General features: G+C 40.2%; 2 protein-coding genes and 1 long non-coding RNA gene across 3 annotated transcripts; 2 read left to right on the plus strand and 1 right to left on the minus strand.

Moving 5' to 3' along the window:
* Positions 1–58: 58 nt before the first annotated feature.
* On the plus strand, positions 59–916 carry LOC111238273. Its single transcript, XR_002665810.1, has 3 exons — positions 59–293; positions 407–637; positions 799–916. It is a non-coding gene; the product is annotated as an uncharacterized LOC111238273 (long non-coding RNA).
* A 14-nt stretch (positions 917–930) lies between these two features.
* LOC111238267 (B-cell receptor CD22-like) lies at positions 931–6373 on the plus strand. Its single transcript, XM_022767700.1, has 10 exons — positions 931–945; positions 984–1143; positions 1451–1660; positions 2252–2506; positions 2707–2967; positions 3251–3511; positions 4596–4677; positions 4766–4826; positions 5107–5336; positions 5446–6373. Exons 1-10 carry the CDS (start codon positions 931–933, stop codon positions 5519–5521), a joined length of 1611 nt encoding a protein of 536 aa, XP_022623421.1. The 3' UTR covers positions 5522–6373.
* A 399-nt stretch (positions 6374–6772) lies between these two features.
* Positions 6773–12049, minus strand: LOC111238271 (B-cell receptor CD22-like). Its single transcript, XM_022767703.1, has 9 exons — positions 12027–12049; positions 11524–11865; positions 11005–11214; positions 9723–9977; positions 8519–8779; positions 8187–8274; positions 8000–8060; positions 7626–7718; positions 6773–7519 (listed from the first exon to the last, which is right to left on the minus strand). Exons 4-8 carry the CDS (start codon positions 9952–9954, stop codon positions 7638–7640), a joined length of 723 nt encoding a protein of 240 aa, XP_022623424.1. The 5' UTR covers positions 9955–9977; positions 11005–11214; positions 11524–11865; positions 12027–12049; the 3' UTR covers positions 6773–7519; positions 7626–7637.
* Positions 12050–22584: the final 10535 nt, after the last annotated feature.

The raw sequence follows: 22584 nt of genomic DNA on the forward strand, positions 1-22584 counted from the left end.
ATCAACCGTGGAAATGCGCTGCAGCTACAGATCCCCATCCAGGATGAATGACCATGATACTGCTGCTGAGAAAACCTTCTGGTTCACTAGATTCAGTGATAATGAACCTGTGGATCTGAGAGCAGACTCAGAGTATTCAGGTCGTGTTCAGTATCACTGTGGGGAGAACGACTGCACTCTGAGAATCACAGACCTGAGAGAGAGCGACTCAGCTGAGTACAAGTTCAGGTTCATTACAAACCAACCAGGAGGGAAATATACAGGTGAACCTGGAGTCACTTTGTCTGTCACAGGTAACATATCTGTTGGAAACTACATAAGTTAAACCCTGAATCTTTGTAAATCTATTATCATTTATCTGTTGACAGTTCTGTCTAAAACAATGTCTGTTTCTTTATGAATCCAGGTTTACAGGTGAAGATGAGCGAATCAAAAGGGTGCAGAACTTATCCCTGTACATGGTCACGTCTCACGTGTCACAGCAGTTGTCCTCTACCTGATCATCCGTCCTACATCTGGTACGAGAGTGGAAAGAATATTCAGAAAGATGCACATTCTTTTCCAGCATACTTTTATGGTGAAAACAGTTATGCCTGTGCTGTAAAAGGACACGAGGATTTCCCCTCTCCTTCAGTGTGTGAGTTTAATCCACAGTCTTCCAGTAACATTAGCACTTGTTTGAATTTTTATCTTATACACCACCATGATTTCATCTTTTTTCTACACAGGTAACTGTGTCCACAGCAATACAACCAACTGAAACTGAATAGTGATGATCAAAAATATTTCATTTTCCAGGTGTCCATGGTTCTTCATGCAACAGAGTGACTTACACTGACAGAAGCATCTGTGCCTTTAAAGGCTCTTCAGTTGACATTTCTTGCACTTACAGCAGTTATCAATCTATCAAATCTAAATTCTGGTTCAGTGATGATCAGCCGCAGCGTTACATACGACCTGTGGACCTTCGTGAAGACTCCCAGTACTCACGTCGTGTTTATGTCCTTGAAGCAGAGAGAGGACGCTCCACTCTGAGAATCACTGACCTGACAGAGGGAGATTCAGCTGAGTATCGCTTCAAATTCAAAACACAAGGGTTTGAATGGGGGAGCAGCTTACGTGGTACAACTCTGACTGTCACAGGTACTGATGAGCACAAGCTCATTATGTCGCTGAAATATGTTCATGAGATTATTCTTTCTTAATGATGTTCATTTTGTTATTTGCATGGTAAGATAAAAGTGAAGTCTAACATAAGGGACTGTATTAAATAAGAAGTAAATGTGGAGCATGAGCACATTGTAAGAGAGTGAAGTGTACATGGGGAAGTGGCTGATTTTGCATGATGGGTTGCACTTACATCCACTGGCCAGAGGGGGGAGAAGTCGTACCTCTAACTCTGTGTTATTGACGGTTCATTTTATGTGACATATCTGCTTCTCGTCCACAGATCCAGATGTGCAGGTGCAGGTGATCTGGACTTCTACCGGTCCAACACTGATTTGTTCCAGCAGCTGTCTTCTCTCTGCTCGTTCTTCCTTTGTCTGGTACAAGAGAGAAAAAGAAATTCAGGGAGAGACGTCTCCATCTTTTAGAGGACACGTTGATCCTGAGGACAGTTATTCCTGTGCTTATGAGGGTTACCGCTCTCCTCCAGTGTGTGAGTTCACTCCACTATGTCACAATGACACACTGAAATGATTTTCATTAAATAATTTCAATATTGATTTTCACTTAAGATGTTCGTGCAACCTTTGCTGATCAGTGCATTAGCAAAGACGTTTAAGAGGAAGACTGCAATAAAACAAATATGCATGTGAACAAATGATGGATAAAATCAGCTTTTATGAGAAAGGAAATGTTTTCAACTCTTCATGGATGCACATACTGTGCTGGTGTTGATTGTGCATGATTTAATTGAGGTAACCACAGTGGATCATTGTACCTCATGGGGTTCCACTTTCACATCAGACTGTCACGTGTATGTCCTTTAGAAATAACAGTTATTCCCGAGACAGAATATTTGTGAAGATATGAATGTGTAGTAGATGATATAATGATAGAAGTCAGTCAGGTATTGTATTTAAAAAAAATTATTGGGACGTGTAATAAACATAAAGAGGGCCTCTCTTTCTCCAAAAATAAATCACAAGGTTCAGCCCAGTGATTTTAACACACACAGGTGTGAAAGATGATAATGATATATTTTAATCATAACAGTCTCGTGTTAATGTGTGTTTATATCCTGCAGATGCTCCGAAGGTCTCAGTGTTGATGAATCCCTCTGGTGACGTAATGAAGGACAGTTCAGTGAATCTCACCTGTAGCATCGATGCTAACCCAGCAGCTAAATACACCTGGTACAAAGAGAAGCAGTTACTGCTCAGTGGAGAACCGCAGCTTGTTTTCACCTCCGTCCAGTCCTCCGACTCTGGAGAGTATTACTGCACAGCTGAGAATGAGCTGGGGAAGACGACATCTGAACATGTCTCACTTAAGGTGAAATGTGAGTAAAAAGTGTTTATTTAAAGCAACAAATGACTTGTATGCAGATTTTGCTTGCTTTCTTCACATTCACAGTGAGCCGCTGCTATTTACAGAGTAGCTCCCATTGTGCACTGACATATTCATCACAAGACCTTTAAAATTTCTGTTGCTGCAACACACCTCAATTCATAAAGATCAATGTAAATACATCTCTTCCAGATGGTCCTCAGACCTCCACTCTGTCAGTGAGTCCCTCTGGTGAGATAGTGGAGGGCAGTTCAGTGACTCTGACCTGTAGCAGTGATGCTAACCCAGCAGCTAATTACACCTGGTACAAGGAGAACCTAAAACTGCTTCAAGGACCAGAAGGAGTTTATCATTTCTCCTCCATCAGCTCTGAGGACAGAGGGAACTACTACTGCAAGTCTGAGAATAAACATGGACAGATCAACTCTGCGTCTCTATTCTTAGATGTCCAGTGTGAGTAGAAAACATTGGCAAATCACTTGGACACTCTATTTAAAATTAGAGATGGTGGATGTTTCATCTTATAACATGTTAAAAAGAAGCAATAGTCCAGCTACAGTCTTAAAATGTAGCTGTAGAAAGTTTGAAGTTACTTCCATACATAAAGATGATAATAAAGTTAATTTATATAGCACTTTATTTATATAGCATAAGACACTGACTACAAAGTGATTTACTTTAGTTAAATCAGGTCTGCGCACAGAATTTATGCATTTCTGTCTATAATTTTCACCAGATGCTCCCAAGCTTCTCTCTGTGTCAGTGAGTCCCTCTGGTGAGATATTGGAGGGCAGTTCAGTGAATCTGACCTGTAGCAGTGATGCTAACCCAGCAGCTAATTACACCTGGTACAAGGAGAATGAAGACTCACCAAAAGCTTCAGGACAGATCTTCACCATCACTGACTTCAGACCTGAACACAGTGGGAATTATTACTGTGAAGCCCAGAACACAAGAGGACGTCGTAACTCCACCTTAAATCTGACTGTTGTAGCAGGTGAGTTACACACATTCATCTACACACACCTGTTTACTGCAGCTTTTATTTTGCATCCCACCACTATTACAGACGGTAGCAGATGTCTGTGACACATACTTGACCTGACCTCAACCAAAGTAGAACTGTCTCTAAAATACCTAAAGATGGATAGATGACAAAAACTGAAAGGTTTGACTATGAAAATGATCTCTACACAACACAACTTACCGCAACACCTCTTGGAGATTTTGGAGCTGTGTATGTCAGGCCGAGACTGAAAGCAGGACTCAGATGCAGAGATTTTAGATAACAAAAGGCTTTTATTGAATTCACCGGAGACCTCGGACCGAGTGACAAACAAATGGCTATAAACAAAACTAGACACTATACTCTGAATATTGAGAAACAATAAACACTCCAAGAGGAGGGAAAATAACTCTAATCAAAAAGAAACAAATAAATAAACAAAACGCTCCGTATGGAGGAAAAACCTGACTATAAAAAATAATTTGGCTACAAACAAAAAAAAAAAAAAATCACACTTAAAGAGGAAAAAACCAAGGACTATGAATCTAAATTATGGCAAGAAATAACAAACAAAAAATCACTCTCTAACGAGGAATAACAAAGGGCTATGAATCTAAGCTATGGTAAAAATTAACAAACAAAAAATCACTCTTGAACGAGGAAAAACAAAGGGCTATGAACTTTAGCTAAGGAAAAAATTACAAACAAAAAAATCACTCTTCACGAGGTACATACAGCTTACTATGGCGATTACTATGGCTGTGGACATGGACCAAGGCTCTGGTGCAGGACAAGGACACTGGCACAAGACAAGGGGAACACAGACTATTTAAACACATGGGGGGAAATAGGGAACAGGTGGAAACACTTAGGGCAATCAGACTGAGACACATGAGGAAGGGCAAGTGACCTGAAACGAGAGGAGAATTAATTTTCAAAATAAAACAGGAAATGACAGGACAAAACAAACCCAAGACAAGACAACCTCACCACGGTGTGACAGTGTATTAAGCTCATGTTTACTCAAACATCCTGTAATTCCCTCCTCAGTCAGTATTTCCTTCTGATTATCCAGGTGCATGGAAATCAGCAGCTGCTGGATCAATCACTGCTGTTCTCCTGGCTCTCATCCTCCTCGCTGTCTTCCTGTGGATCAGGTGAGTAATTCTGTGTCACCATGATTATGTTCACTAATGCTTCTAAATGTATTAGTTAATTCACTCGATTGCTTTTCCTCCTGTCTAGAAGAGATAACTCCTTCACACAGCAGTGTAAGTGTGGAGAGAGACCTGACACCAGAGCACAGGTGAGAAAGAAGAGTTCAAGTTTTCCAGTGCAAAAGATCAATATTAATCAACCTGTGAATATCATCGTCCTCTGCTGGTGGCCAGTAGGAATTACAACAGAAAGCTTTTTGTTAAGTGTGAGAACTGTTTCCAGAAACTCTCAGTACCTGTTGAAGTAAAGAATAAGAGCTGAAGAACAAACTCCCCTGATCCCATCCAGCAAGTATTTTACTGTACGGTCATTTTGTGCAACAGCACAATAAAAGTCTTGTTATAATTGAGTTCTGTTTGTCCCGTCAGCTGAACGTGGGTCCAGTGTATGACACCCCGTCATCTGCAGCACAGAGACAAGCAGCAGGACAGCAGGGTGACCTTCACTACGCCAGCATCTGCTTCTCACAGAACCAGGGAGATGTTGTCTACTCCAACGTCAGAGTTCATCCCCAGAGAGAAACAGAGGAAGAGGAGGAGGAGGAGGATGGGGTTGAATACTCTGCTGTCAGATTTAACAATGCCAGCAGTGCACCAGGGTGAGCAGCTCCTCTCACATCAACATTTTCATCACTACACTTATTTAACAAGAAAATACACATTAGGTTAAAAACTGTCAGAGTGAATGGTTTATTCTTCCCTTCACAGAACAAGACGTCAAGAAGATGGAAATGATTCATGTGCACTGTACAGCACAGTCAACAACAACAAAAACACACCATGAATCTGTGCTCTGTTATTTATACTTGGATTTTACAGCATCAAGAGAATCAGAAAAAGTACAAACATATAAACAACAGTGGTTTATGTAGGGTTTGTAAAGACTTGTTTGGTTGCTCTTTTGTTTTTTAAAAGGTTGTTTGAAACAAATTACAAAGAAATTTCATATTTTCTCTCTGACTCCTGCTTTTATCAAACCTTGTATATTTGCTGTAAAAAATATGTCTGAAACTTTACTTCAGTTAAAGCATAGGAAGAAAACTCTGCCTGTCATATTGCCACATAAATATAACAGCATGTTACGCTGGGTAACGTATGATTATTGTAAGGATAAAATATGATTAAAGTACAGTCAACATTTGTGTTGTGTTAGTCGATGGAGTGCAGAGCATCATCACTTTTCATGGCATGATATTCACTTGAAAGACACAATCAGTCTTGGGTCTGATACGTCCAGGCCTGGACTAAGAACACAGAGGCCCTGTACTAGTACTAAGTTGTGGTGTTGGTAAACTGGTAACCTGCTCACCCTGCTCAGGTGGAGATGAGGGTGGTGCAGATGAACAGGTGTGTGTCTCATGGCTGTCGCTCTCTGATGCTCAGCTGAACTAACGTCAGTGACTGCCGCGTTACTCTCCTCTTCCTCTGCAACGTTAGCATCGTCCTCTCCAGGCTCTATGCTAATGCTAGTGTACCGAGTAGCCGAGGTTTGGGGGAAAAAAAGGTAGAGATAGATGGTTTATTTGTCAGAACTTCAGTTTCTCAGAATGCTTTTCTTTTTTCTCTTTGTTGCTCCAACGTTTGATTTTCATGATGTTTGAAGAAGCTCTTTCAGCACGAGCCGACTTTGCCGCTAAACTCCCACGGTCACCGCCTGACCCCTGACCTCTGACGTCACTTGTCATCATCATGACACAGACACAGCCTGCAAACCGATCATAATGTTTTTATTTGCAAATGAAGTAATTCTGCATTCATCGGTTCGTATTTCAACACACACATTCTTAATCAATTTATGTGATTTGATGAAAAAAAAAGAATAAAATAAAAGAAACTGACGCCACAGTTGGTGGGAGGTCGGAGGCCCCCTGGAGGTCGGAGGCCCCCTGGTGGTCGGAGGCCCCCTGGTGGTCGGAGGCCCCCTGGAGGTCGGAGGCCCCCTGGTGGTCGGAGGCCCCCTGGAGGTCGGAGGCCCCCTGGAGGTCGGAGGCCCCCTGGAGGTCGGAGGCCCCCTGGAGGTCGGAGGCCCCCTGGAGGTCGGAGGCCCCCTGGAGGTCGGAGGCCCCCTGGAGGTCGGAGGCCGCCTGGCGCCATTTTGAACCGAACATGACGCTCAGAGTTCAGAAGACAACAACGGCCTGACTTGTCGACCCTGGTGAGCCAGGCTTCATGATCATTAAAAGATATAAACAACATTAGAGATACCAGATCAGAGCCATGAGAAAACATTTTACCATCCATTGATTAATCACATTTACTCTTGGTGCTTTATTTACACATTTATGATTGAAACTATTTACACTTTAAGTTATTTACAGAGATTAAGTTCAGGACGTGTCATTAGTTCACACTGGTGACAAACATCTTTGACATATTACAACGGTAAACTCCTCAAATTATAATTAGGGTGTTGCACACGCTGTCAACAATGGACTTTTATTCTGAAAAGGCTTCACATTTAGTGAACTACATTCTGCTTTGATGAGTGACCCCAGAGATTTACAGGAAGTTCAGGTCCTCTTCAATAAAAACTGTCTTTGCATCTTCATATCAGTAACATCCTGAATACTAATAAACTACTGCACTGTGGCACATTTCATCCATATAGAGACAAAACTGAGGAAAATCAATCAGAACAAAGGAACAGATTTAAACTTTATCTGTCTTCATAGCTGCTAAATAAAATAATAAGTAGAAAATTAACAGAAAAATCTTTAAAGCTGAAATCAATGTTCTACTTCCTGTTTCCACCAGGTGAGTCCCACCTTTGCTTCAACATCATCTAAAAAAGATCACATGAAACCTGTGTAAAGTTACAGTTGTAATTATAAATCTGGAGTCTGTGTGTTATTTATCTATTTCTTTCATTAAGTGTGAGAGGCTCTAACCTGACTGTAACTTCACACCAGGTCTTCCTGCTCCTCTGTGTCTTGTGTCTGTGCTGCAGTGGTGCTGTTCTCATAACCAGGACAAGAGTCTACCTGATGGAGAGAGGTGACAAAATGACACTCACTGGACCTCATTCATCACACCTGCATACAATTACATTTTATTCTAATGTTTTTAATCCTGTTTAAAACTGAATTATGTGATGAAATGTGATGTGGTCAAATACTTTACTGGTTCATAATGAGAAAGTTGTATTTTAAATATAAATTCACTTCACATCTTCTTCAGTTTCCAGAGCGTTTATGAGCCAAGTTATAATAACTGTGATAGAGAGTAAGTTGTGTAAGTTTTGTAGGACCTCTCTGTCTCTCACCTCCATCATCTCTACAGCTTCATTTGGTTCAGAGTTTAAACTCAGAGTTTTCTTCTTCTTCCTGGATTCAAACCAACAACAAATACAAGATTTAACATAATGAAATTCATCAAACCAAAAACTACAGGAAGTTTGAAGAAGAAAATAAAAGAGCAGCGACTGAACTGATGGATTTTTATTGTTTTACCTCGTCCACAGACTCAAGACGACCAGTGGAATCAGCATCAGGACCACCAGAGTCAACCTGATGATGTTCATAATTAATACTGATTTACCTGGAGAGTGAGACCAACAGAGAGGAGACATTAGCAGTAAGATTAGACTGATAGATCAGTTTGTCAGGTGATGCTGTCAGTCAGTCAGTCAGTGTCGTCCATGTTCAGTATGATGGAGGTCTCAGTACACAGCTACAAGAAGTCTGGAAATCCTCAGACTTTCTTTGCATCAGTGAAAGTTTCTTTATGTTGATGAGCTCTAGTGCAGTAAACAGGTGTGTGTAGATGAATGTGTGTAACTCACCTGCTACAACAGTCAGATTTAAGGTGGAGTTACGACGTCCTCTTGTGTTCTGGGCTTCACAGTAATAATTCCCACTGTGTTCAGGTCTGAGGTCAGTGATGGTGAAGATCTGTCCTGAAGCTTTTGGTGAGTCTTCATTCTCCTTGTACCAGGTGTAATTAGCTGCTGGGTTAGCATCACTGCTACAGGTCAGAGTCACTGAACTGCCCTCCACTATCTCACCAGAGGGACTCACTGACAGAGTGGAGGTCTGAGGACCATCTGGAAGAGATGTATTTACATTGATCTTTATGAATCCACGTAAGTTGCAGCATCTGAAACTTTAGAGGAGCTCCTGTGATGAATATTGTGACAGCGAACAACTGAAGCACTGCCGACGTCGCTTTCCAACCACAGAAGTTTAGAGGGACTCATGTGAAACCATTAATTAAAAGTTTAAACGGAAATAAAACTTGTATTTCTTTGCTTAATAACACTATTGCTATTATCATCATTTCACTGTTTTTGGAGGGAAAACAGAGCATTATTAGACTGATATGATCTTGTACTGGATTCATCCCATGTTAAGATGGCAGATAAAAACGAGCGGCAAAATCAGGCGCAAATTCACACTATATCTGGTGTTGTATTGTGTTGTGATGTTTTGACTTGAACAAGAAATCACGACCACGCCCACTCAGAAGACAGGAAGTGTGTCCCGTTTTATACCATTGGCGCTACCTGTAATGCGCTATCTTCTGTTTAGAGTATCTTTGTTCTAAATCCCCCCAAAAAAGTACAAACTTTCTACTAAAGCTGAATTAAAAGGGAAACCAGACTGAAAAAACAAGAAAAACAAACAGCAACCAGAAATACACGACGAAGAAATCCAGCAACTGCGAAGCCACTCACCAGCTAACGTTAGCAACATGGCTAGCAAACAAGCAGGCAAAGAGCAAATGCCCCATGAAGGGACCGCTGATGTGGAGCGGATTCTGCGGGAGCTGAGGAGCTTTTTCACCAGGAAAACAAGGAGCCACTCGAGGACATTAAGGGAGAAACGGTGAAGACAAACACCAGACTGGACGAGGCCGAGCAGAGGATCGTGAAAGCCGAGCAGAGGATCCAAAACGCAGGAGACATCCGAGCAGAAACGCTGAAGCTACGAGTCAAAGAAAAGCAAGTTCAATCTGCAAAACCTTTATTTTAAAACGTTTTTACTCACATTTCACATTAAGTGAGACATATTCAGATGTCGTCTTCCCCAGCTCATTCTCAGCTGTGCAGTAATACTCTCCAGAGTCGGAGGACTGGACGGAGGTGAAAACAAGCTGCGGTTCTCCACTGAGCAGTAACTGCTTCTCTTTGTACCAGGTGTATTTAGCTGCTGGGTTAGCATCGATGCTACAGGTGAGATTCACTGAACTGTCCTTCATTACGTCACCAGAGGGATTCATCAACACTGAGACCTTCGGAGGATCTGCAGGATATAAACACACATTAACATGAGACTGTTATGATTGAATATATCCTTACCATCTTTCACACCTGTGTGTGTTAAAATCACTGGGCTGAACCTAGTGATTTATTTTTGGAGAAAGAGACGCCCCCTTTATTGTTATTACTTTCCCCAATTATTATTATTATTATTACTTTTCTACCTTTATATCATCATATAATCAACTACACACTTTATATCTTCATAAATCTGTTTCTGGAATCACTGTGTTATTTTCCACCCAGGTCACACACACGTGACAGTCTGATTTGAGAAGTGGAAGTGGAGCCCCATGAGGTCCAATGATCCGCTGTGGTTACCTAAATTAAATCATGCACAATAACCACCAACACATCAAAACACAGTGTGTGCATCCCTGAAGAGTTGAAGCCACACTGAGGGGAAAAAATCAGGAAACTTGAGAATAAAGTCATAAAACAAAAACATAATTTTAGAAGAATAAAGTCTTAATATTATGAAAATAAAAATTTAATTTGACAAGAAGCTCTAATTTTAGGTTGTGTGTTTTAGAGGGGAAATATCAGAAGCTTTAAAATGAGGAACGTGGAGCATCATGTGAAGTTCAACTTTAGGTTTCACAGCATCATCATCTTCATCAGGATCATCATCATCATCATCAGGATATTGAAAAGATTGTGAAGAAACTCAGTTTATTCTGTTGTCAGACAAACAGCAGCTGCCACTGACTTTCATAATATGTCTCACAATAATGTTTTTCTCTCTCCTAATTTCATTTTTAATTCCCATAATATTACGACTTTATTCTCAAAGTTCCAGATCTTTTTCTTCCTCAATGTTCTCCATCGTAGAACACATGTCCTTTGTCATGCAGCTGATAGTTTGAGTGTATTTACATGAATATTTACTTTATCTTCGCTGCCGTTGCTATTGCACTGATCAGCAGGTTGTAGGTAGCAGGAACATCTTATGTGAAAATCAATATGAAATAATTTCAGTGTGTCATTGTGACGTAGTGGAGTGAACTCACACACTGGAGGAGAGCGGTAACCCTCATAAGCACAGGAATAACTGTCCTCAGGATCAACGTGTCCTCTAAAAGATGGAGACGTCTCTCCCTGAATTTCTTTTTCTCTCTTGTACCAGACAAAGGAAGAACGAGCAGAGAGAAGACAGCTGCTGGAACAAATCAGTGTTGGACCGGTAGAAGTCCAGATCACCTGCACCTGCACATCTGGATCTGTGGACGAGAAGCAGATATGTCACATAAAATGAACCGTCAATAACACACAGAGTTAGAGGAACAACTTCTCCCCCCTCTGGCCAGTGGATGTAAGTGCAACCCATCATGCAAAATCAGCCACTTCCCCATGTACACTTCACTCTCTTACAATGTGCTCATGCTCCACATTTACTTCTTATTTAATACAGTCCCTTATGTTAGACTTCACTTTTATCTTACCATGCAAATAACAAAATGAACATCATTAAGAAAGAATAATCTCATGAACATATTTCAGTGACATAATGAGCTTGTGCTCATCAGTACCTGTGACAGTCAGAGTTGTACCACGTAAGCTGCTCCCCCATTCAAACCCTTGTGTTTTGAATTTGAAGCGATACTCAGCTGAATCTCCCTCTGTCAGGTCAGTGATTCTCAGAGTGGAGCGTCCTCTCTCTGCTTCAAGGACATAAACACGACGTGAGTACTGGGAGTCTTCAAGGTCCACAGGTCGTATGTAACGCTGCGGCTGATCATTACTGAACCAGAATTTAGATTTGATAGATTGATAACTGCTGTAAGTGCAAGAAATGTCAACTGAAGAGCCTTTAAAGGCACAGATGCTTCTGTCAGTGTAAGTCACTCTGTTGCATGAAGAACCATGGACACCTGGAAAATGAAATATTTTTGATCATCACTATTCAGTTTCAGTTGGTTGTATTGCTGTGGACACAGTTACCTGTGTAGAAGAAAGATGAAATCATGGTGGTGTATAAGATAAAAATTCAAACGAGTGCTAATGTTACTGGAAGACTGTGGATTAAACTCACACACTGAAGGAGAGGGGAAATCCTCGTGTCCTTTTACAGCACAGGCATAACTGTTTTTACCATAAAAGTATGCTGGAAAAGAATGTGCATCTTTCTGAATATTCTTTCCACTCTTGTACCAGATGTAGGACGGATGATCAGGTAGAAGACAACTGCTGTGACACGTGAGACGTGACGATATACAGGGCTCAAACACGCACCCTTTTGATTCGCTCATCTTCACCTGTAAACCTGGATTTATAAAGAAACAGACATTGTTTTAGACAGAACTGTCAACAGATAAATGATAATAGATTTACAAAGATTCAGGGTTTAACTTATGTAGTTTCCAACAGATATGTTACCTGTGACAGACAAAGTGACTCCAGGTTCACCTGTATATTTCCCTCCTGGTTGGTTTGTAATGAACCTGAACTTGTACTCAGCTGAGTCGCTCTCTCTCAGGTCTGTGATTCTCAGAGTGCAGTCGTTCTCCCCACAGTGATACTGAACACGACCTGAATACTCTGAGTCTGCTCTCAGATCCACAGGTTCATTATCACTGAATCTAGTAAACCAGAATGTTTCCTCAGCAGCAGTATCATGGTCATTCATCCTGGATGGGTAACTGTAGCTGCAGCGTATTTCCACTGTTGATCCTTTAAAGGCGCAGATGTGAGAGCGAGGGTAAATCACTCCCCAGTCATTGTGACCCTGTATCACTGAAACACAGAGCAGCAGAGACCACAGATCTATAACAACATCAGACAACAGGCTCGAATATATGAGGGGGGGGGGTTTCTGAAAATGGACGAACTTCAGAGAAGCATTGTTAATAATGCGTCTTCAAAAGCTTCTGGATTTACAGAGTGGACCTGTTCTCCAGAGTCTTTCAGAACACTGAAAGACAAGACGAGTTTGGCACATATATACTTCCACATCTGGGCAGATTCTGACTGTTTTCCTCTGGTGTTGTCTGGTCCAGATGTGGTAGTAGCATCTGACAATCATGCCGTATATGGGCCAGATTTGGGCTGCGTCACTTTTGTCATTAAACCCTGTTTCACTCTGAAATACATCACATTACATAAGAAAAAGACACTTTCAGGCAGTTTATCCATTACTTTAACTATTTCAACTGTTTATCCATTAATTGTAGCTGTTTATTTTTTGGGGCATTTTTGCCTCATAGTGGACAGTTAAGAGTAAAGAGACAGAAGGGAAACAAGTGGAGCAAGAGGGAGGGTTATGACATGCAACAAAGGTCAGACTTGAACAAAGGATGCTGTAGTGAACGCTCTGTAACCATTCAGCCACCATTACTATCATTTATCCATGTTATTCTATCGACTTCTAACTTTTACACTTTACTTTTAGTGGCTTCAATTCTCTTCTCACACTAACTATTTAACAGGCACTTTCAATGCATTTTAAGGAGTATATTATATATATATAGCTGGAGAATCACCATCATCAGTGCCACTTATAGTGAAGAGAATAAGGAACCAGCACATACATTATTAGAAGAGTGGGCCACTACGTGTCTGACTAGTTTCCAGTGAGGAGTGTGAAACTAAAGCGAAATGCAAAACACTGATGTGAAACGCTTCACCGACAGTTTGTGATGACTTGCAGTGCAGTTTAGTTTAGTGCACATGTATGATGATGAGTTAGGCTGTGATCCCCTGTGGCCCAAAAAGCATTTACCCCATAGACCACAATAGTAAAAGAGACGCCTGTAAAACTGTTGACAGGACACCTCCGGCTGTAAACACAGTCATTATTATCAAATTACTTGGTCTGAACTAACTGTTGCATAAATGATGATATCAGCAGGTCGAGTTACAGAAGATGAGAGATGAACTCATCTACTCAGCGAGTGGCTGCGATAGTTCACTGGATTTTCTACTTTCTAGCGCGGTGAGGATATTCCTTCTGTAAGAGAAGCACTGCACTGTTGTTGTTATTTTTCCTTCTTCAGCCTTTTATCTATCAACACCTGGCAGCCAGTCCAGCACTTCCTATTTGATGCAGATAAGAATCCACACATACCACATAGCTTTAAATGAAAGAAACATCTAGATTCTCTTCCTCTTTTTATTGGCATTGGTTTCCTTTGGCTCAACATTTGACCTTTCGTCATCAATGCTAACATTTCTTCCACTGACAAAATTAAAGTTAAAGACAAACAACATTTTCTACTCCAGTATAATCTATTTTATGTCAATTTTGTTGCAGGAACTGCAGGTTCGTCTCAAATCTACTGATGATCTCAATGATTCCTCAATAAATTTAGCTTCAACTTGAAATAAAGTAAATGTGCTGAATACCCAGAGATGTAAATGTAAATGTAAATGTAATTGTAATTGTAATTGTAATTGTAATTGTACAGTACCTGAGAGAACAAAGACAACAAATCCACTTACTACTGCTGTTAGACTCATCTCTGCTCCGAGCGACTCTGTGCATAAGAAATACTGAACAGTTATTTGAATCAGTATAAGACATCTGTTAACATCTCTCCTGGCTTCCTTCCTCTTTTCATGATTAACATGCGTGGAAAGTTGAATGTCTGTAAGTCCCCGAGATGAAATGATTTTTTCTGTTCTTCTGTCAGCCATGCGTGAACTTCCCAATTTACTGTAAACCGTGAAAAACAAATCAACATTAAGTTCTCTCTGTAATGTGTAGCATCGTCTCTGGTTCCTGATCAACAGTTCATTGATTGTTAATCTTGTAGATGTTATTAATAACTGGTCAGCCTGTGACAAAACTCTCGTGACCAGGCTGCAAAGAGTAAAAATAAAAGCATTTCACCCTCTGTGGTGTGTTGAAGCGTCTGAACTTGGGCGGTTTTCAGTTTCATTGCTTATGTGACTAGAAAGTATCACTGTTTTCTGTTCCCTCAGTTCCTCTTTATCCGCTCGGCGTATTCAGAAACTAACCTTAGTGTGTACAACAATCCTGCAGTAAATTCTCTTTATGAATCAGAGAGGTGTTGATTCAGGTTTATGGTGATTTGTGAGGCTCTAGGTAACAGGAATTAAAGCTGCTTGAGGAACAGCTGTTTGGGAGCTAGCGATTAAAACAGTAGTTTTACTGAGAGTGGGCAAAGCCAACATCCCAACCCAGTGCGGTGTAAAATGCACAGTCTATAGCTTCTGCCTCGGGGGGGGGGGGTCTCTCAATCAAAACAATAACAAAAGATGCCGTTTGATGATGTCATGAAATAGCCAGGGATCAGGTGAGTTGCTGTCTTCACCACACACTGTAAAAAAAAGTCCTAATAAAGAAGTAACTCATTTTACAGTAATCTGTAAAATTACAGAAATAATCAGTGAATTAACAGCCAAACTTCTACTTTAAGCATTATGCCAATAATAATGAATTACATTTATTTCCCATTTTTTAAAGAAGAATTACTGTATTATTTATACAGTATTTTTCTGCTTTCTTAAATTACATACAAATCTGTGTAAAATTACAGTAATTATCTGTAATTAAAAATGTAGCTTGTTATTATAAAGGTTAATGTCCATACTAACAATTTAAAGATTTCCTCTGTAATTTAAGGTAAATCTTATTAGTTTTACATTTATGTGACTTTTACATTCAAACTTTGTAATTCTGGATGAAATAGAGCAAACTGTTTTTCATCACATCAAACATTCAAACTTCAAACAAAAAAGTTTGAAGTACTGGAATGTATCCCAGCATGCACTGGGAGGAAAGCAGGAAAATGGTTTAACACACAACAACAACAACAACACACAATCAAACCTGTGGACAATTTAGAGTCCTCAATCAATGAAATGTGCATGTCTTCCTCCCTGGAGGAAACACAAGGAGAACATGCAACACTACAAGAAAGAACCAGGGTTGAAGCTGAACCCAGGCGCTTCTTGCTGTTGTCTTCCTGCCTAGACTTCACTAGGCTGTGTGTTTGTGCTCCATATACCATAAAAGAAAACAGTACAAACTTGATGATCACCAATTCATTTGCTGTGGCCACCAGATTCCATCAGCTCAGGGAACCGTGTTCAATAAACTAGATCTTCGGTCCGCAAACACTAACATATGGTGTTCTATATACTGTACCGCGTGTGCGTGTGTGTGTGTCAAACTGCCGTGACGTCACCCATTGGTTCGTCAACTGCCTTTTTGAAGCCTAGAGTTTGGCTTAATGGACGTCGCCATCTTGGGTTTTTTGGAGCCATAATAAACCATGTTTGGATGAGAGGGTGGATCTGACCTGTGTCCTCGAGGACACTGAGTACACCCACCCGCATCGGCAACAGGCTCCTGGCTGAGCCGTGCGAAGATGCTGCTAACACGGTTAGCTGTCTCAACTGTTACATTAGTCTTACAGGCTAATATCATATATGTGAGGAGTAACTTGTTATTGTAGTTGAAGTTAGCATGTGTGCTAACGTTAAACTGTAAAACGTACGTATAACGTGAAGTTCACCTGCACCTTCATTCACAACTGTATTCTATTTTTAATTTGTCAGTTAGTTGATTGTAAATTGCACATTATTTAATTCATCCATTTATTACATTCTTTTATACATGTCTCTAGTTGATGTAAATTGTTGAAATTAATGCAGTTTTAATGTGAAATAAAGTTTTTATGAAGCTTTGCTTTGCTGATGGTTTTTATGGAGCGTGTCTGGTGTGAATTTTAACAGTAGCAGCAATTTAATCACAGGTTTATTTATTAAAAACCTTTTCAATGACAACAATGAAGTTCTGAATAAAACTAATGTACATGAGCTGTACTACACTGACAACTGCTTCACAATCTGAACTGTCAGTGTTCAGTTCTCACTAAAGAGTGTGTGAGGTGAACACATGCGTCTCTGAGGTCACAGCATCACATCTATGAAGAGTCTGGTTTTGCTCCAGGTTGCAGTTCCATCTGTTTCCTACTGAACAGTTTTCATGTTAAACTGGTCGATACTTTCACCTGTGAAGGTGGTGACTGTGCTAGAGCTGAACACCTTCTGCTCTTCACATGATGTTACTGTCATCCATCAACAACAGTAGAAATGAAGTAAAAGGCAAGAAACTGAATCTGTGAAAACTGAGGACAGAGAATAATAAACAACTAGAAAACTCCTGGAGAACTTTTGAATGTTGCTGCTGCTTGGTGCCTGAACTTCACTCCTCTCGTTTCAATCTGCACAAAGGACGTTACTTTCAGTTTCATTCATGTCGTAGAGACCGCATGCCTTTACTCTCAGGAGCCGTCTCCAGCGGTGGAAAGCCACACCGAGATTTACTCCTGTTGCTTCTTTTCTTTGCCGTTGAACGTGGTTTCTTGTCGGGAGCGGTCCTTAGGGATGCAGATGAATATCGTCGTTTAGGAGGTTCAGCCATTCCTGTGTTTCTGTGATGCTAACTTCAAGCTCTGCCGGAAGTTGTTCTTCTTTGTGGGACTGAGACCAGACTTGACGCTCCACTGACTCACACAGCATCTTGTGTCACAAAATGATATTACAACACGGGACAGGTCGGGGCTGACTGGTGCGCATGCGCATTTCAGTAGATAACTCTGAAATACATAGTAGAACAGAAGTTACATTTATCAATTATCAATTACATATATACATACATAAATAGTGTTGAGTGGGAGTGCTGCTGCTGGGTGTCGGCACTCCACACTGCTACTCCGTCTTCTGTTTCCTGGATAATTTTATATCTGATAAATTCTTATTTTCAGGGAATTTGAGTTGTAGGGTTTTAATGTAGAACTGGAATATTAGGAAAGGTCGGACGGAATCTGTTTGGTCACCTAAGAGAAGTTAAGTGAATTTATATCCTGCAAAAATATCAGGTAAGAAAACATTTACTCTATTGTTTTGGAGACGTTGTTGGAGTTCATGTCGTTTATTTCGGATTAAATAATGCTACAGACAGATAAACGAATGTCATTAAGTATGTATGTTTATACTGCGTCATTAACGTGTGTTAAAGTGAAAAGCTAACCACAAAACACTGTTACTAGGACAATTCCTTTAGGATTTCAATACAAGTTCTATTTTATTCAATACACATGTTTAGGCGTTCTGTTGTGTGAGGTCATAACTAAAATATTGAGCAGAGATGCATGCATATGGCAAAAAATAAACTAGACACGTATGAATATCTGAGCCATATACACAATCGTGACACAACTATTAACATCGTTATCGCAACTATTATGAAATGTATATGAAGAGTTGTTTAAGACCACTGAAGTACATCATTCATATGTACACACACTCATATAAGCACCTACACATGAATTGCAGAAGTACAAATCAACTGGCGTACCTATGTTATAAATAGCTGTAACGAACTACATACTACCAACTATAGCAGTGGTATTGAATTCATTGTTAAAAAGAGATCAGCGAGATGGAACATCTGCCTACCACTGGGTACTGATAATCACATGTGCGATTTATCACACAGTCTTACTTTTTACAAAGTGAATGAATAGCATGTTACTCACACTAAGACCCTCTCTTCTCATTGTGATCCTGGACTCTTCTGCCTTTTGGCTGAGACAGGTGCGACATTGCTGGCGGTATTCATCTGTAACTGCTCAGCGTCCTGTTCTGATACAGACAGCAGGATGCTTGAAATCTTCGCTGAGACAGTAAGAGACCTAGCTGCATTTTTTCAATCAATGGCTGATCTCCTAACAGTTGAGTAAGTTGGTTAACCACATACGTTGAATATCGATCGACGTGTTTCACTCGCGTCTACTGGTCCCATACAATCTCAGTTTACCAGTCAAATCAGTTACAAAATAGCCTAACAGTTACTGACGAGGCTCACTAGCCTGTACAGCAGCCCGCAGTAAGGCAACAGGACAACAAATTCCTATAATCCGCTTAAAACGCTCTTGTCGACAACGTCGAATTCACGCACCTGTAATGATTGTCAGTCATTTAAGATGATTATACTTTTAGCTAAAGTACTGAAGCTACTCCAGCCGGCGCTAACAGAACAGTTGCAGCGTCTCGGCATCAAACTGCACTCATTCTTCACTCTCCGCAGGATAGCCTTGGAGACTCCACTCTCAGGAGATCCTCTGGATCACCTTGGCAACAGTCAGGCCGAGCATCCTGTGCTTCCCCTCCAGCGAGGACCGCTATGCCTCAATGTGACAACAGGCACCTCCAGGGGTCCACCTGGAAGATGCGGTGTCATCAATCCTGCCGCCATCCTGGAAAGCCAACATCGGTAACCCAGGCAACTGTTTCAGAAGCAGCACCAGCAGCTTCTTTGTTCCCTGGAGAGAGAGAGACAGAGAAAGGTTTCACATGTTAATGTTAATATTTGTGTGTGAATTTAATACACACACACACACACACACACACAGTGGTGTGAAAGCAGCTGTAAGAACATAAACTCTGCCTGAATTACACCTCATCCTAGAGAAACTCCCTGTTGGGAAAGAATACTAGAGATGGCTGTTGGACAGATCGATCAGTTAGACATACAGTGCATTTAGAAAGTTCTTACTTTTTTACATTGTATCATTTTGAATAATTCTATAAATCATTAAATTCATTCATCAATGAACAATGCCAGCAAGCTACCTGCTAATAAGCCCCCCCCCCCCCCCCCCCCCTTTTTTTATTTCAAACTTTGTAAACCTGGAAAATAAATCTGAATGAGAAATTCAAGTTTGTGCATGTGAAAGAAAATTGTGCTTGTGGCAGAGATTTGTATTTGTTGAGACAGTGTGAATCAAAACTGAACAAATGATCTGATCAGTGGTGAGGTTCAACAACGACACAGGGAAAGAAGAAATGTTTTTGTGGACATCTGTGTACAGAGATAAAGAGCAGAAAACTGTAAAACTCAGTGTGCAACATTCCCAGTGTGTGACACTGTGGGAACTTTTGACCAGAGTTTTACAGTTTCTCTCTGTATCATGACAAAGATGTTGACAAATGCATTTCTTCTTTTACAGTGTCTTTGTTCAACCTCAACACTGATCGTTTGTTCAGTTTTGATTCAGACTTTCAACAAATACAAATCTCTTCGACACAAGCGCATTCACATGCACAAACTTGAATTTCTCAAGCAGATTTATTTTACAGGTTTACAAAGTTTGATTTCCAACTACAAACATTGGAATTATTTGTGAACATCACTTTACAAGCTCAAATCATTTTGACCCTAATTTGAGCCTGGGTACATACAGCTACAGCCAACAACAGGTTTGTTTTTAAAAACATCTGCTCACTAAAACACATCTCTCAAAATAAAACAGGCTATGTTACACCTTACATTTACATGGTTGTGGTTTACCTGGTAGTTTACTATTTGCAGAGCTTTGTTTGCTGAATTGATTAACAGTCGTTACTGAGTAGTTCCTCATTACTCCGTCACATTAAGTTCCTTAACAAATCAGACACAGCAAGTTTCCAAACAAGTATTTTAATTGTAATATTCAAGGCAAATATTAAAAATCACATCAAAGTTGTTTTCTGATGCATTCGTTATGACGACAACTTAAATGTAATAAACAGAATCATTTTAACTCATCTTAAACATTTAACTACGATCTGTGTGGAAATGCAATTACACAAAATACAAACTGCTTTTAACAGACTTACCATTTCTTGCCTGAGGTGGATTCTGCCATCCCTATGAAAACACAAAAGGAAAAATAAGGACATGTCAACCAGCTCCTCTTTTCACTATGAAATGTTTCTGAAGCAGTCTAGGGACTTCAGAACATAAAAGATGTATCAATCATCCATTTAAATCTCATTCAGCATATACTGTAATAAAAACAAGACTATGAATAAATCTGAACAAATGATACATGTACATGTGAAGAAGTTGTAGAAGAGATTACTATATATATATATATAAAATAAACAAACACATTGGTGGTGACACAAAGACACTGGAAGAGGAAGAGCTTCTGTGTCACATGCAAAGCACAAAACTAAAACTTGGTGCTCAAAATGCCTGCAAGTGTGTGACACTGAAGTAGAATTTAAATTGAGGTGTGAAAATAGGATCTGAAGTCTACTTGTAACCTTCATAAACTTGCAGATTTATGAAAGCAAGGGGATACTGCATGACACATATATGGGCCTGGGCAGGCTATAGCAGCATGAGGAAGAGATGACGACATTATCACAAAGGCAGACTCAGAAAATAAGGTTTATTGCCAGGTAGGTTTTCATTTACAAGATATCTGACTTGGTGTAGTATCCAATTAACGTATTCATAGGAAATAATAAAGTAAAATACTGCAACACTCAAAATATACATGTATAAAAACAATACCACACAACTATGTACAAAAGTGTTTTAGAATGACAAAACTGCTGCTGGGCAAGATGTGGAAAAGATCACAGTATAGACAATATCTGTTATGTGCAGGGATAATACCTCAAGGTGTTGATGTAATGTGGTTGTTGATTGATGAGGCCAGATGCAGAAGAAAAGGCAGGTGCTGGTCCATCATTGGTGAAGATTAGACTGGACTTCTTTTCCTGACACAGACAAACATGTGATAGGACAATTCCTTTAGATCATACAAGTTCTTTTTATTCAAACATGTTAGGTCTGTTGTGTGAGTATAATAAATTATGAGCAGAGATATGAATATGCAAAAAATAAAGACAGTATGAATATTCTGAGATATACACAATGTGAACACTATTAACAGTATGAATATTATGAAATGTAAATGAAGTGTAAACCACTAGAAGTACGATCATTCAATGTACACACACTATATAACCAACAAATTGAGAAGTACAAATATGGATATACTGTAAAATACATAACCAATATAGGCAGTGGTATATTCATTGTTAAGAATCAGCAGTATGAACATGTACACACTGGGTCTGATTTAATCACAGTGGTATACACAAGTCTTACTTTTAAAAGTGAATGATAGCATGTTACTCACCTAGACCCTCCTCATTGTGTCTGGACTCTCTGCCGTTGGTGAGACAGGTGGAGGCGGTATTGCATCTGTACTGGCTCAGGTCCTGATACAGACAGAGGGATGCTGAAATCTCCTGAGAAATGTAAAGACCTAGTGCATTTTCAATCATGGCTGATCTCCTAACAGTGATGTAAAGTGGTTACAACATGGTGAACCGATCGACGTGTATTCACTCGGTCTACTGGGTCCATACAATCTCAAGTTACAGTCATCAGTTACAAAATGAGCCTAAAGTTACTGACGTCACTAGCTGTACAGCAGCCGAGAGCAACAGACACAATCCTAGTAACCGCTAAAACGTCTGTCGACAACGTCAATATCACCACCTGTAATGTTTGTCAGTCATTAAATGATTATACTTTTAGCTAAGAGCTAACATTGAAGCTACTCACCGGGCTAACAGAAAGTTGCGAGCTCGGCATCAAACTGCATCTCTTCACTCTCAGGAGCTGTCTCCAGCAGTGGAAAGCCACACCGAGATTTACTCGTGTTGCTTCTTTTCTTTGCCGTTGAACGTGGTTTCTTGTCGGGAGCGGTCCGTAGGGATGCAGATGAATATCGTCGTTTAGGAGGTTCAGCCATTCCTGTGTTTCTGTGATGCTA

Source organism: Seriola dumerili, unplaced genomic scaffold (assembly GCF_002260705.1).
Source record: "Seriola dumerili isolate Sdu_G_001 unplaced genomic scaffold, Sdu_1.0 BDQW01001246.1, whole genome shotgun sequence".
Taxonomy (NCBI): domain Eukaryota; kingdom Metazoa; phylum Chordata; class Actinopteri; order Carangiformes; family Carangidae; genus Seriola; species Seriola dumerili.